This window comes from Zootermopsis nevadensis, unplaced genomic scaffold (assembly GCF_977971745.1).
Source record: "Zootermopsis nevadensis isolate Lab colony 2312 unplaced genomic scaffold, Znev_1.0 Znev_ptg000061l, whole genome shotgun sequence".
Taxonomy (NCBI): domain Eukaryota; kingdom Metazoa; phylum Arthropoda; class Insecta; order Blattodea; family Termopsidae; genus Zootermopsis; species Zootermopsis nevadensis.
Genome location: NW_028259192.1, coordinates 11,529,323 through 11,545,085, shown reverse-complemented (window position 1 = coordinate 11,545,085; position 15,763 = coordinate 11,529,323). Strand labels below are relative to the sequence as shown.

The following is a 15,763-nucleotide window of genomic DNA, read 5'->3' as shown; positions in this document are numbered from 1 at the left end:
CCACGTAACTAGGTGTCTCTGGCTGCAAGATCAGCCCCTCCCCCTCTAAGATGTTGGTAATCCGTGACTACACTTCCGAAACAGTGGAGGTGGAAATAGTGTAGCGGCAGCTGGGTGGGTGCTTTTGGCTCTGGGAGCTACGTTTGAGAATTTGGCGAGTTGCCTGGTTTGGGTGTGTTGAGTAGCTTTAGGGTCGCGGTTACGACTGGCTGTAGTGTTGGAGAAGGAAGAAAATAACACCGAAATTTTAACGAAGTGATGGGGAAGAACGAAGAATTGCCTTGGGATCTGTTTGATCGATGTCTTCTTCCCGTCATATTTTCCCATGCTGCCGCAGTTATTCTTTCAACAATCCTCAACACTCTTTACATCTCCCAAATCTCAACGTTTACACTTTTCCTCTGGTTCGTCATATCCAGTCTCGGTGCAGTCTTCTTCTATCATAACCTCAAGGTAAACATCTTCAAATATGTGGATATTTTCGTAGTTGTGAGTGACAGTAGTGATTGTGGTGATGGCGGTGATGACAGTGGTAGTGGTAGATCAAAGTTTAGTTAACAGAACGTCATGAAGCCTTATAGGGTGCGTAGAGATAAGGCTCCACGTATTTTAGATCTCGACAATAAATAGCTGTGAATGGTTAGCCTCACGCTGAGGCCCCTATGCCTCCCCAGAAGGCTGGGCGGACCCCAAAGCTGTTCTGGAGAATCTGACAAAAATTGTCTACCAGGAATCGACCCTCTGTCGTCCAGCCCGAAGACAGTCACTATGATTCTGAATATGCGCTGTACTTGTTTATAAAATATATTTCACTAAAATTGTTTTTTGTTATTTGTTTTTTTTGTCATCAGTCTTTCGACTGGTTTGATGTGGTCCTCCATTTTCGCCTATCTTGCGCCAATCTCTTCATTTCCACATATTTTTTGCAGCAATAAAAACATGTTAAAACGGGCGGTATGCGATTAATATTAATGAACCGTAATTAATATACTCTGCTGTTTGTCTTTGGAATTTCCAACCAGTGAAAGAATTTCCAGGGTATAGAACGCTCTTCTTTTTGCGTGTTGTAGGTCAAACTTAAAATATTGTTGTCCTTAGGCACAGTGTCTTGTGGACTTTAAATAATCTGCTTTGCTCTCATAGATTTATTTTCATACTTTTGTACTTTCCTTATTAAGGCGGCTATATTGTGATCATGATTCATGAACAGAGTAGATGTAAGGTAATATGACAGTAGGTCTGACCTATTTTAAGCAACTGTACTCTCATCAATCTGTAGGAAAAGACGAGGAACCCCGAGTCAGGTGTCCGGGATACAGACGACAATCCCATGGATGATTGAGGTTACTTAACCGTGTAAGATATGAGATTATAAATTGTGATGACTGTCTTCTGGGTTGTAGTACCGTGTAGTCTGGCGCTTTGTACTTAATAACCATGTTTCAGTTACGGTGGTTTTATATATATGTTAAAAGACAAAAGGGCTAAACCCCTAAACATAATTTTTGTGAGAAGAGCAGACGATCTTGGTTGTTAATGTAGTATTGCATTTAACTCGGTATTTCCTTATATGATTGAATGGAAAGTATTGGGCTTTCGTGACTTGGTTTTCATTTTATCTATTTCATGGTAATTTCGCGGTGTAGGCTGACGAATCTCATTTTGACAAATTATTTACATGACATCTTTTTCCGTAACACCACAGGCATGGTCTCGAATGTGGTGGACAGGTAAATGGTCACGAATGGGGAGTTGATTATGAATTGTAAGAACTTACAAACTATCCAGATTTTCACAAAAAACAAGAGTAGCCTGTAGCCCAATACGGATATGACCCGAATACAAGATCGGTACGCTAGCCTGCCTGAACTCTCATAATGGACATAAAAGGAAACCGCTGTTTTTATTTAATAGAACAGAATTTATTTACATTCCGTAGATCCTTCATAGATCCAAGTCAAGGACGTAGAAAATGTCATAGTACAAATACGATACTTGTTTCTAATAAAAATATAAATGACGTGATTATGACTAATTTATAGTCAAGTACATTATTACCGCAAGAATATTTACACAAGAAAGCATAACCACTATTCTTTAAATGTATTAATATTAACTGAGAAGTTTTAGTTGAGGTAAATTCTAGAATGGAGTATAATTTTGATGCTGGCTTAAACAACTTAAGGAAGAAGATGGTGGGAAAGACATGTAAAGAAATGATCGTGGACTGTTTTAATAAGCTATATTATCGTAGCACTTGACTGTTTGACACAAGTTACGGAAAGCGTCATTCAATTTAACAGATCGCGATTTAATTGGGAGGGTCTCTAGTACAAAAACAAGAGTTGCAGCTATTAATCCGCGGCTGTGAACTGTTTAATATTTGATTGATGGCGATTAATAACCATCTAACACGGCTGATAGCCCGAGCAGACTTTATTAATGTTTAATATTTCTTTGGAAAAATTATAGGAAATAAGTGGCTGGATAGTTTTCGTAAACGACCCTAATATTAAACTTAATTAAAACCATTTTAGCCTTGTTCCTGAAAGCTAGGTACAGTATTTTTGCTTTTAAAACTGTTTTGTTGCCTCTTGTTTTTCTTTAATATGAAACGTTGTCTCTGACATTGAGGAAAAACAGATAGGCGTGGCGGACGGTAAAGTTTTGAGAGGAAAGATTGGGCGTAATAGATGTAACAGGGAAACTGAGAAAATGACTTTGTGAAACATGGTGGCTAAGAGAAAGACTCCCGTCCCTTCTGGGAAATAGAATCCTGTTCGTCTTAACACGTACCCATTTACTCCACCGACTGAGCTATCCCTCCCATAAACAAAAAAGCACCACATTCGCGTTCTAATTTAAGGACCACACTTCAAACACTACAAAAAGTTAACTCTGAACACACGGAATAAAGTTAGGGGACACTAATTTTAGTTTTCGCAAGCCGAGTCCGTTTGAGTTGCCAAATTATCGCGACTACTGGCATATTTCCCTATTAATAGCATGAAGTCGTATAGACTGACAAACATATAGGGCCCATGTTTGATTCTAAATAAACACAGGTGAATACATTCAAGTCAATTGCCATTGTTTACAGATATGAATCTTTTCACAGTACAAACTATTCAACCGTGACGTTTTCATAGAGATCGGTGACCTGACGATATTTGAACAGATGACAGCCTTTTGTATTAGGAAGTGCCTGTTGCGTACACCGGTTAGGTTAGGTTAGGTTAGGTTAATGAGAAATAAACAGCCGTGTTTTATCACAAAATATAAAATTCATTGCGAATCGCGTCACCTTTAGACTTCAAATATAATTTTTATTGCGTATTCATCAAAATGTGTATGCACTTCTATATCTTATATTACATTTAAGTTTATTAGTTTCGTGTGTTATTGGTGAACTGTGGGCATGTAACAGTGGATCCGTTAGGAGTATCTCAGTCAGTACTACGAACTGGACGACCGGGGTTCGATCCCCGGCCGGGATAGAACATTTTTCCTCTAGCCTCTGCGTCCAGACCGACTCTGGGGCCTACCCAGCCTCCTGTCCAATGGGTACCGGGGTCCCTTCTTAGGGATAGAGTGCGGCCGGAGCGTGACGCTTACAACTCACCCGTTATCTAGTGCGGAGGTTAAGAATGAGCACGAGGTTCATCACCTCTGCGCCCAAGCGCCTTTATAGCGTACAGTGTGACAGCTTCACTTACACCTTTTTAATAGTGAATCCGTTATGGCAACTTATAGCATCTAATCAGATGATGAATTTATTCCGTCCCATTTTCGATGTTTTCTTCGAGCTACTGTCAAACAAATTTATGACATTTATCGGAATATGTTGTTTGGTCGTGTTTTAGTTCTGACGGTTAGACGTTAGCTTCTTACCTCGGAAACCCCGGTTCAGTTCTAGAACAACCCATGTGGGATTTTCAGTGGACAAATTAAAACTGGAATGGGTTTTTCTATAAGACTTCTCTCTTCCCAGTAAATCAGTTCACCAATGCGTCATACCACAGGCCCTACCAGCCAATATATTATCGGCACTTTGTGTTTCACCCCTTATCTAGTACTTCCTTGGACTCGGAAAAATAGGTTTTTTTCTTCGTACAAACCGATCTGCTTCGATGACGTGTAAGAGAAATTGTCGATTTCGCTAGGCACAGGTAAAGAACAGAAATTCAGTTTTTAATAACAATATAATCGTGTGCCCATAGTATCATCTTCAAGTAACAGTTTACATCTCATGCATCCAGCAGTGGAGATAAATTATAAGTAATATTTTAACCATAATTTCACATCGTCTGCTTTATTTTATTTCGGAACTCAGAACAAAATAGCAAAACTTGCTTGGATATTGTAACGCTGTACCTGGCAGCATAAAGAAGATGCTCGTATCCTAATTTAAATAATTGACGATGATTATTATCCAAATATCATTGTAATTAATGAATAGAATGATATTATTTGAGATCAGTTGCTGTTGGACTATTGTATACTAGAATCTGTAGCTGTTACGTATGCGAAGTGGATGGGTCATGCCTCTGGACTGATGTTTCTTGTTTCTTTAAAATAAGCATCCAGAATTAGAGGCACTCCTCAAATATCAATCTGTAGCATGATGTATACAACCTATTTTAACGACATAAAAGCTTAGGAAGATGTGTTACAGTTACCTAAAATAACGTTGTTTCGTTTTTCAGATTCATTGTGCTTTCCCGGCCGTCCGATAGTTTATTCAGACGCATTCATTAGGTACATTCTGCACATAGGCCTACCTACACGGGAGTCTTGCATCTGTGATGATTTGAATGCATTTCCATTGGAAAAGTTAAAGCTGCCCCACTATGCGCCATGTAAACCATATATTTTCCTAGATAACTCCGTGATAGGATGTTGGAAATACAACTTCTCGGGGAATCTAACTTTTGCAGAATGTGGTGACCTTTGAATCTTCAGGGTTTCTTCTGCCACCTATGAATGTCATTTCCACAGATATAGACAGATTGAGGAGGCATAGTCCCTGGTAACAGTTGATTTGTCTGACAACTGAATTCGGAGTATTTTCACTATATGCAGTAGTGAATCAGTAATACTGCCACTAGCGCCACATGTTCCAACTTCTGATATATAATTAAAATATTTGATGGAACTCTAAACATATCCATAATCATAATTTTAATTCTAACTCTGTCAAATGAGTCCAATAGATTAGGTTTTACCTCAGGATGTATACAAAGTCCAGTGTTCAAAACGGTGTTTTAATTAAAATTTAAATGACGGCTAATGCTCTAGAAGTTTATTATACTTAAATTACAAATCAGTACTATCTCTCTGAAATATACCCAAAACAGTTCTAGGTATAAAAACTGTTGCTGAAACTTAGTACCTGTCGTTTTCCTAACTTTGTAACACGTTTTTTAAAATTCTTGTATTTTTAAAAGAATATTGTCAGTGTCAACTTACTGCTTGTTACCATTACATAGTTTCATAATATAATCACAGTTTAATTATATAATTTATTAAAAGAAATGCTTTCGAAACTGATGTTTTCGTTTTCTTTGTTGTTTGCATTTGAAGCTGCTTAACATAATTTTGAGGTTATAATCTAGTTAAAATATTTTTCTGTTAATATTTCCACTTCAGTAGTGCAAAAGCTTTCCACATGAAATGTACCTTTTTTATTACTGTACCATTCTGTAAGAATCTTGTATCCCATGCCTTTTTCCGTTAAACTTTGTAGCTTCCTGTTTACTGAAAATAAGCCTAAAACATTGTATATCCCATGTATTGAAAGGAATTTAACCTAACAATCTTATTAATTATGAAAAACCATACAACCTAAAGTAAGTTATTAATTTTTCAATAAAAATATGTCTTATTATCTTTATGTATGAAGCTCTGAAAACCACATCAAATTCAGTGCTTTAAATTCCTGGCTGTTTTGTTATATTGAAGGTAAGAATATTTTTTCTTGAACATACAGGTAACTGCAGCTGGTAAAACTATCCTAATAACTGATTGTACCTCAAGAATAGGGTATACGACTGCTCGCCAGTTGGATGATTTGGTAAGTTTGTCATATGGTCGTGTAACCAATAAATTGAGTATATTATGTTGGTTTCGGTCTTAGGTAAGATAAGATAAGATTAGGTTGTGTTATATTTCTTAACTTTGCTAGTTTGTGGATGAGTTTCTGATTTTCCAACATTTTCTTCACCCTGATTTCATTTCCAAATAACTGTGAGTAGTAGAATCATCAGTCTCCCATTAATACACTTTTGGTAGTTTATCTACATCTAACAACTTTAAATCAATATTTTCTGCATATGAGAAATTTACTTCATTGTACATCTCAAAATTGCAAGTATGCCTTGATTTTGCCTTATAATACATGTTAAATTTATTTCATGAATACTTCACTAAAATTTGTAGCAGTTTTGTCAATAACAGTACCCATTTTCTCTAGGGCATGGTATTCAAGCTTTTTTGTTCACGTACCCCCAGATATAATTTCTCTTCAACTTTGTACCCCCAAAGTTGTTGGTGTATAATTCAAGTTATACATAGTATATAATCTACATCTGAAATAAATTAAATAAATTACATTACTGATTATTCAGTGTTTATCATAAAATAATATAATTTTTTTTAAATTTCACGTACCCCCTAAGATGTCTTCGCGTACCCCTGGGGTATGCGTACCTCAGGTTGAATACCACTGCTCTAGGGGTCATAACTTTGTTACCCCAGGAAACACATTACTGTTGATGTGGAATATTGTTTGTATTGTGTATAACCCAATCCATGGACATTTCAAGGGTGTCAGGTATCAGGTTTGAGAAACAGACCTCTTGAGAAGTGTCTCCTTAAAAGACCAAAAAGGAGATGGGAGGATACTAATAAGTAAATCTCAGGAAGATGGACTTTTTAGGATGAAAGATGGCGTGATTTATAATGCTAGGAACTGGAATATATAGTTTTGAATTGCCATATTATGCTGTCACAATCTTAGTTTAGATGAACAGAGTGGTTCAACAATTTCATATTTAAGTTTTATTCCTGAATTTATTCAGTTTTGATTTAACTTTCCCCCCCCCCCCCCCCCCCCCCAATCCTTTGCATGCTATTAATGCAGAAAAATAAATATGTATTAAAAGAATTACTAATAGTAGTGAAACAAACCTTTGGAAGTAAAAAAGGCATATGAAAACAATCCTTTTAATTAATGTTGATAATGATGAAATGGTTGACTAGTTTGTTAAGCAGAGTGCAAATTGTTTATACAGCCCTCTTAAGCAGTTCTTCTCATGTCTACTAATGACACTATTATCTTAACAGTTAATCTAACCTGCATTGTTCAGATACAAAAGCATGATTTAAAGTACAATAAATCAGTGACTAAATGGGAATATTACAGCTTAGACACATTGGCCTTTTCCAAGTAGTTTTAGCCATTTAAATAAGTTTGGTGGAGCGTAAATTGTGCCATTTAAAGGACAGAAGGGCTAATGTCTTTGTAAATGCTGTCAAATGCGTGATATTACACAGAAAATTTAGTTATCTTCCCAAAAAAAAGTAATAGCAAATTTGTAAAGTTTCAGACCTCTGAAAAAAAAGATGAGATCTTGCATAGAATAAATAATCCCACCTATCACTGTCATGCAGAACTCTGATTTCCCTTGCATCCAGTGTAATTGCTGTATGTTAAAGGTTATTAAAATTATGGAAAGGATCTTACTCCTGGAAAACAACCCATTGGATAGAAGACTGGAAGAGGTCCAGAGACACTCTGTACATTGTCTGCCAGGAATTGAACTGCAGTTGTCCAACTTGTAAGCAGTTACTTTACTAACTGAGCTATTCCAATTCATATATTTTTACTGAATTTGGGTTATATAATAGATAAGTCTCAGTGATTATTTGAATTTTTTTTATTCTCTGCTGTTTTAGGAAACTGTCCATCCAGTTCTTGAATGGGAAGAAAATGTAAAACATTAAATTAGGTTGTAATTTCCAAACATATTTTATTGAGAACCTTCCACTGATTAACATGTCACTCATATTACATTTTATATCAGGGACTCAACATTTCTGTTCTGCAAATGAGCTAAGATACCCACTTCCAGCTCTGATTTATTCTGTCTTCTACACTTATTTTCACCTTAAATTTGTATGAAAACATGAAATACAAATTCTGTTGGTTCAAACTGCAATCTATTGCTTCTGTAAAATTAGTTTGCAGTAGATTAATGGCTATAGTTTGCAGGTTTACCCTTTGTTCTAGGGATTCACAGTGTTTGCTGGCTTCCAAGACAAGGATAGAGGAAGTGAAAGTGCAAAAAAGCTGAAGAAGGACTCTTCAGGACGTCTGCATATTTTGCAGTTAGATGTGACATCAGAGAAACAGATATTAGCAGCTGCAGCTTATGTGAAGGAGAACTTGCCTCATGGAACATCTGGTAAATTGGAAAGGAATGACAATGAAACAGAGAACCAAATTACTGCAATGTTTGAAGTGGAGGAAAATTAGAAGAGTGTAAGGTTGTAGGAATACATAGTGTTTTAAATGTTGAGTTTCTTCATTTGTATAGTACATATGAAAATAGTTGTTTGTAACCCCTGGTCATTACAGGAAAGGTGTCTACTGTTAGCAGAATATGGGGTAATTTCGAAAGTTTCATGGATGCCAGTGGCACAGTGTAATGGTTTGTGCGAGTGAACTTTCTGCAGGTGTTTTGTTAGCATCGGCTATATGTAGTAGGTAGACAGTTGCTGGTATTGAGTGGTAGACAGAAAACATGAGTTTCATTTTCAGATTTGATGACAGTGATCAAGTTGTTGTGAAAAATGACACATTAATATCATTGCCTGTTGAATAAAGGGCTACGGATTCATGAATTATTGAAAATGTTTGGAGGACAAAGGCCATTAATACCAGGCAGAAAGATACAGCATAAGCCTCTTCTGTCCCTTCAGTGAGGCTATAAAAACTGACTCTGATATGACACACTTGGAGCATGTATTTCATGTATAGTGATTGCAGCTGAAATAGAAGTCTTACCATCAAATGTGTTTGTATCTATAGCTCAGTGGTAACTATATGTCTAACCAATTTCAGCAATCAATAATTCTCCATTTTGTATTTATTTTGCATGATTCTCAGTGTAAATAGAGATTATTTCCTTGAACAGCATTGATTTTTGTAATGGTGAAGTGTTGTATTTTCTTTGTGGAACAAATTGAATTCTTAAATACAATTTAGACAAGCTTCAGCTTCAAAAGGTTAAGAAACACCTGGTAAAGTAGAATATCTGTGCAAAGTGGATTCCACATGCAAGGAGTGTGTTCTCATCCAGCACAAGTTTCCACCCTTATAAGACAGGGAGAAATTTACATACCTGAATCACATGCTATACAAATCATAGATACATCCACTTGACCCAGAGCACTTTGTTTAATAATCAAAGGACTTTTGATGGAAACAGAGAATGGTAGACCATCAGCCTGTATAAAATGGAAATAATGTTAGAAAAAAAAGGGAAAAAGAATCAAATAAAGAAGGGTAGAAAAGAAATGTCTCGAGAAATTTTAAAAAAATTAATGCTTTTATACTAACTTATGATATGATTTTATGTAAAAAATGATGTATAGTTACTGGATGGCAAGGCACTTCCACCACACTTCAAGCACTGCATTTTCTGTTTCATAATGTAAGGATGCAATGAAATATTACAAAGTATTAATAAATGTATTGCATTACTGCAATTGTAATCCTAGAAAAAACATGCAAATATGATACATCTATTCTTCATTTTATCTTTTAATAAAAGTAATGTGCAATTTTGAGAGAAATTTCAGTGGACATGATTGTGTGTATTATTATCTATTTTCTTATGTAATGTCTGTTATTAGGTGTTTCTATTGGGGTGGTAAGTATATTGGGAAACAAATTAATAACTTTTACAGAATATATCATTTCAAGAACATTACTAAATATATGAATATATATTAATATTAATGTTTCTTCATATTCCACAGGTCTTTGGGCTGTAGTGAACAGTGCAACATGGGCCTCCTTTGGTGAGGTTGAATGGGTACCATTTGATGTATACAAACAGTCTACAGACGTGAACCTCCTCAGTGTAATCAGGATCACTCAAGTTTTCTTACCACTTGTTCGCAGAACCAAAGGTTAGTAATGTTAAATATATAAAAACAGGGGGTCCACAGTGGCCGCGCAGTCTGAGGCGTGGGCCTTGTGCAGCTTGGTCGCTGGGACCGTGGGTTCGAATCCCACTCAAGCCATGGATGTTTGTCCGCGTTTTTCTGTGTTGTGCTGTCCTGTGTATAGGTAGAGGCCTTGCAACGGGCTGATCCCTCGTCCAAGGATTCCTACCAAATGTCTATAGATCAAGCCAACGAAAAAGTTGCTGAGGCACTTGAAGAATGGGTTGTTCCCAGTATATAGAAACAGTTATGCAATTTCCATTAAAATGTTTTGTCTTACATATTTTTCTGTAATTATAGTTCCAATAATGAAGGCAAGGAGGTACTGACAGATATCACCATTGAATTGTGCGCAGTAAATAGGGAAATTTTGTTACTATGAAAACCATAAAAATTCATACAATTTTCAGTTTCCACAAAGTATTGTGCATAATCTATGCTGGTATGGCAGTGTCTCCAGTAGTTTAGAGACCCTGAAAAATACAAATAAACTGCAAACTGGTGGTTTAGGTAAAGAGTCTCAGGTATGAGACTGGCTTTGTCATCACAGATAGTTTCCCTCTCATTCCTCTCGACAAAGGTAACAGATTGTGTAATGTGAGGTGTATCAGACTCTTAATCATAATGGCTGATATTTCAGTATATCCGAGGAATCTAAACTAACTTAATGACGTATGGTATGCTGAATATGGGAGCAACCCAAAATGGTGATGACAGCCTATGAGAGTACATAGTGTCATAACCCAGCAAGATTACAACCTTCACTGCTGTGAAACATCATACCTCACAAAAAAAACCCTGCTTGCTAAGGAACCCAAAGGTTCATTAATGTAGTGCAAAGACCACCACTGGAACCAGTTAATTTCCTTCCACAGTCTTCTCTAAATTTTTGGTTGCTATATACATCAAACACTTACATTTTTAAATTAAAATGCAGTGGGGTTTTAGGGGACAGCTTCAATACCCACGTGATATGTTAAATTGACATTTATCTAATTTTGGAATCCCTGATACTATGTATATTTATCCAGTGATTAAAATACATGAATTGAAGGTACATTTCAAGCTTATGTTTCATCAATGCTACAGAGTATTATCATGACCCAGCTTATTGCCAATTTTATTATTGTTGTTAATTCCTTTTATAGGTCGCATAATAAATATTGTAAGTATTCTTGGCCGTATTGCATCACCTCTCCGTTCTCCATACTGTACAGTGAAGTTTGGAGTGGAAGCTTTCAGTGATTGCCTCCGACTGGAAATGCGACGTTGGGGAGTGGATGTCATTGTAGTTGAACCTGGTGACTATACCACCGGTGAGAAAAACATTTATATAATTTATGTATATGAATACAACATGAAAGAGCCAAAGTGGCACAGTCATTAAAATGATTGGCAGAAGCAGGAGTTGTTTTTTTTGCCACCATATCCATATTGCCTCTGGGACTCACCCAGCCTCTTGTACAATAGATTCTGGGGATGTTTCCCCAGAGGTAAAGTGGTCATAGCTTGACACTGCATACTTACCTCCAGCTAATGCTGACGTTAATATGTTTGGAGGCCTTGTCTCCTCTTTACCTGTATTCTTTCCGTCATGGTGCCGGTGCACATTACTAACATACATGTGTTTTCCTTTGAATTTTAGTGGTCACTGTAGTGGTAACAGTTCTTTTATTTTTTGCCGGTTTCAATTAAAATACTCCATACAGTATTTTTCTGGTAATAACTTCTTATTACCTTTAATGTTATTTACATATTTAAAAGCACAGTTTTTTTCTTTTTAGGAAATACATGGTTTACAGATGAAGTATTGCTGGCACAAGCTAGGGATATGTGGAAATCAATGAGCTATGAAGCACGAGCTGAGTATGGAGAGGATTATTTTGAACAGTCAGTTCGAAGTTTACAAACATACACAAAAGGAGAAGTATGTTGATATACCTGCCATCAGAAAACTGCAATAAGCTTTTTATAAACACCTTCCTTGACAAACGGGGCATTTAAATCAAACTGCAGTTTGGTAATTAGGATTGAGTAACCGTGAGAAATCTGAGAGAATAATCAGAAAAGAAAAAGATACTATTAAACAACAAAAGTTGACAGTTGGCTCTAAGGTGCCATTTATTTTTATTTTGGCTGTTTGAAATGTCTGTCTGTAAGTGACACTTCTCAGATAGTGGTTGAAAGCATGATGTAGACTCTGCAACAAAAATACTGTTGATGATATCTCAGAAGCTATTTGAGGTTTACACCTTACTATTTTATTTATTATTGGTTTATCTAAGGAAAATTTCAGTGGGTCAGATCAGTGTCAAATGATAAGATGACTAGTGAAAAATGGCTGGAGAGGATGTGGAAGGAGCAGTCATGATTTAATTTAAGATAAAATCCTGGCATTTTCCTGAAGGAGCAGAGGTAAAACATGGAAAACTTTTGTCAGGATAGCTATTCTCTGTGCTGAGGTGTACACCAAAGGTATCCGGAATAAGATGCAGGAATACTAACTAAGTGGTCAAGTAACCACATTTTTCAGTGACATTTTACTTTTGGTATAGGAAAATTATAAATTAATATTTCCATTACTTGCTATAGCATTCTTTTTAAAACACATTTTGTAACATTTATGTTATGTAGGTGTATAATATAAAAATGTTTTGTGTGTACTGTTTATGCAAACCAATGCTTGTTTTTTCTAGGAAACTGATTTGACACCTGTACTTCGCTCTTTGACTGACGCTGTGTGCCGCACATTTCCACTGTCTCGGTACACATCAGTCACCCGTTCTGAGAAACTGCAGGCATTTGTGGCTGATCACTTTCCTCGCTCTGTATATGATATTATATATACATGAAACACTTTCAGAAAAATGTTAGTGCTTCTATATCCAAAACAATGGTATCTCCATTTCAGCAACGCAATTTGATTTGTTACGGAGAAAAGTAGAAGTGCACATGGTCCTTTATTTATTTAAAAATTAGCACAGCTATTTTCATTACCTATATTATGTATTCAGTTATGCAGTTTTAGTTTATCAATGGTCATGACATACTTAAATACCACCTTATGTAGAAATTAAAATATAATGTAAAGTGTTAGACAGACTGCTGTATACTGCAGAAATATGCCCGGAAAAGGAGGAGATTGCTTCTTTAAATACTGAAAATGTATATGTAAATGCAGGAGGAAAAATGAAGAGTAGGGATATCATAAATAGGATGGGAGGAAGAAAGACAATGGCTTTATTTTATTTTGCCTCTCTAAGTCAGAATTTTCTCTTGTATGCCACAGTTCTTTTCCACTTACATGAAAATGCTTCAGACATACGTGCATAAGAGGAATCGTCATTCTGAACAGTTCTCCAGATATATCAAGAGAGAACTAGTATTTATTAAATTTCATGTGTGCCTTGGATAATACATACAAGGGATCCTTCCAAGTCCCTTGTAGATAATTCACTTTTAAAATGTCGGGCACTGATGATATTCTATAAAATTTGGATTGTGTCTGAAAAAGCTTCTGAACTTCAAGTTCTAGCTATGCTCTTGAATGAAATTGTGACTGGCAAAAGATAAGAGGGTCACTGATGCTTCTGAGAGGATATGCCAATTGTGTTCATGAAAATTATATTTTCTTGGTGTTGATAGTCTTCTAGTGGTCAAATAATAGTAATAGTAGTAGTAGTAGTAATAATAATAATAGTTTATGCAGCATTTTGGTATAAAATTAACACTGATAATTAAAATAGTCAAAGCAAAATATAGTTTGTTGAGTATGACTATGGAATCCATTGTCTGAATTCATTATATATTGGACTGTTAAGCAAGAGGTTAAGTGCGCTCCATAATACACAAGTAACCTACAGTTAGATGGATAGTCTTTTGTATAGAGAACTTAACTCAATATGTGAATGAAGTATCACTTACAAGTATGCCTACTAGGCATACTGGATAGATTTTAAATTTACAGGGGATTTTAAAATTTTATGCTTTGACACAAATCTTGTGTAGCTGAAGCCACTAAAAAAGGCTATGAATTGATTACTATATAGACAAGAATAGTAATGGAATAATTAAATATTAATATACAAGGCATCTTTATAAATTTGAATATAAAGACTGGGGTGTATAACAAATACAGATTCAACTGTTACAATAAAATGGACAGTCAGTGAGATGTTAAGCAATTACATCTAAATAAACTCGTAGATTTACACTGATTAGCTTATAACTGGCTGACGTTTTTAACAGTTACAGGAAACAAAAAATTTATAATTAAAACTGATAAGTCTGTCCATTCAGAGGAAGATGGAATAACCCACATATTACAAATAAATTAACTAGATTGTAAATTCCAAATGCCACATTGAATCACAGTAAGGAAAAATGTAATGGTTTATGTATAATACATGCCTTTACATGAAGGAGCATGCACAAGAAGCTGATTAATTTAAATAAATAATGCTTCCCATATTCAATTTGTATATCAGAAGGAAATTCATATTACTTCATGTATGTTTCAGAGGCATATAGGGCTTGAGTCATACATTATGATGCAGCAATCTTGCCCAAAATTTCATATTCAGCCATTTCAGTTAAGTCTGTATTACAGCCAGCCCACACAATTTAAATAACTTCTTAACACTTGAAGATTAAAAAAATAATCTACATGTAGCTCAGACTTTTGGCATTTACCCTCAAGGAACACACTTAACCTTTTAAAAATATCTGTTGGTCACTGATAAAATAAGAAAACAGTCACTGCTTTTTCTGATAAAAAGAAAATCAAAAAATATACTCTGGGCCTAATACCATGTTTCTTAACTTTGAAACACAGGTTTAAATGCACTGTAAATAGTCAAAGAATGTTGATTTTCTGGTGGTGATGGATTCAGTTCAGGCAGTGGATATAAACTTTCAGATGTTTATGCCATCAATTAAATATTGTTTGTCAGGGTAATAATAGAACACAAAATGTTATACATTATAATAGATTATTTTGTCCCTACTGTTCTGTTTCTTAAATTGTACTGGAGAAATTAACACTGCATAATGACACACAGGCTATTAAACTCTTCTGTTCTCCATTGAATGGCAAACTGCATGATTTAAAAGGCCAAAGCTAAGAATACCTGTAAAAAACCAGCCAATTGGAATTATGCACAAATCAGCATCAGGAGTAAGACACAATGAATTAAAATATTTTAATTGCTTCTTCATGTCTTTTCCATTTCCCTCTGCTACCAGTGAGTGAAGTGACCACACCACACTGTGCCATGGCACTTCATCCCACATGCCACACCACACACCACAATACATAATTCACAATCATCAGATACCACATCACGTACACACACCAAACAGTGTCATACCACATGCTATGCCACACACTGTAAAAGACATCATACACGTGGCAACACATTGCATGACATAAACACACCAAACCATGCCACATAACTTGCCAAACCACACAAGATGCACTACACCATACCACAATACACACCATGTTACACTGTTACGGAGTTCTTGTTTC

The 15,763-nt window shown here is 35.7% G+C and overlaps 1 protein-coding gene across 2 annotated transcripts; it reads left to right on the top strand.

The window, feature by feature from the left end:
- The first annotated feature begins 94 nt into the window (after nucleotides 1-94).
- LOC110838203 (D-beta-hydroxybutyrate dehydrogenase, mitochondrial) lies at nucleotides 95-15,445 on the top strand. Of its 2 annotated transcripts, XM_022081189.2 has the most exons (7): nucleotides 96-453; nucleotides 5,990-6,073; nucleotides 8,291-8,465; nucleotides 10,045-10,197; nucleotides 11,382-11,549; nucleotides 12,018-12,160; nucleotides 12,930-15,445. In XM_022081189.2, the coding sequence occupies exons 1-7, from the start codon at nucleotides 259-261 to the stop codon at nucleotides 13,083-13,085; spliced, it is 1,074 nt and encodes a 357-aa protein (XP_021936881.1). In that variant the 5' UTR covers nucleotides 96-258; the 3' UTR covers nucleotides 13,086-15,445. The 2 variants fall into 2 exon arrangements, with proteins under 2 accessions (XP_087196431.1, XP_021936881.1); XM_087340305.1 differs by lacking the exon at nucleotides 5,990-6,073 and having other exon boundaries at nucleotides 95-453.
- The last annotated feature ends 318 nt before the right edge of the window (nucleotides 15,446-15,763 follow it).

Excerpts from the sequence above, each read along its gene's own strand:
- LOC110838203 (XM_022081189.2), top strand. The coding sequence starts at position 259 with ATGGGGAAGAACGAAGAATTGCCTTGGGATCTGTTTGATCGATGTCTT. Across the intron at positions 454-5,989 it reads TCTTCTATCATAACCTCAAG|GTAACTGCAGCTGGTAAAAC; the intron begins GTAAACATCTTC and ends TTGAACATACAG. Across the intron at positions 6,074-8,290 it reads CTCGCCAGTTGGATGATTTG|GGATTCACAGTGTTTGCTGG; the intron begins GTAAGTTTGTCA and ends CCTTTGTTCTAG.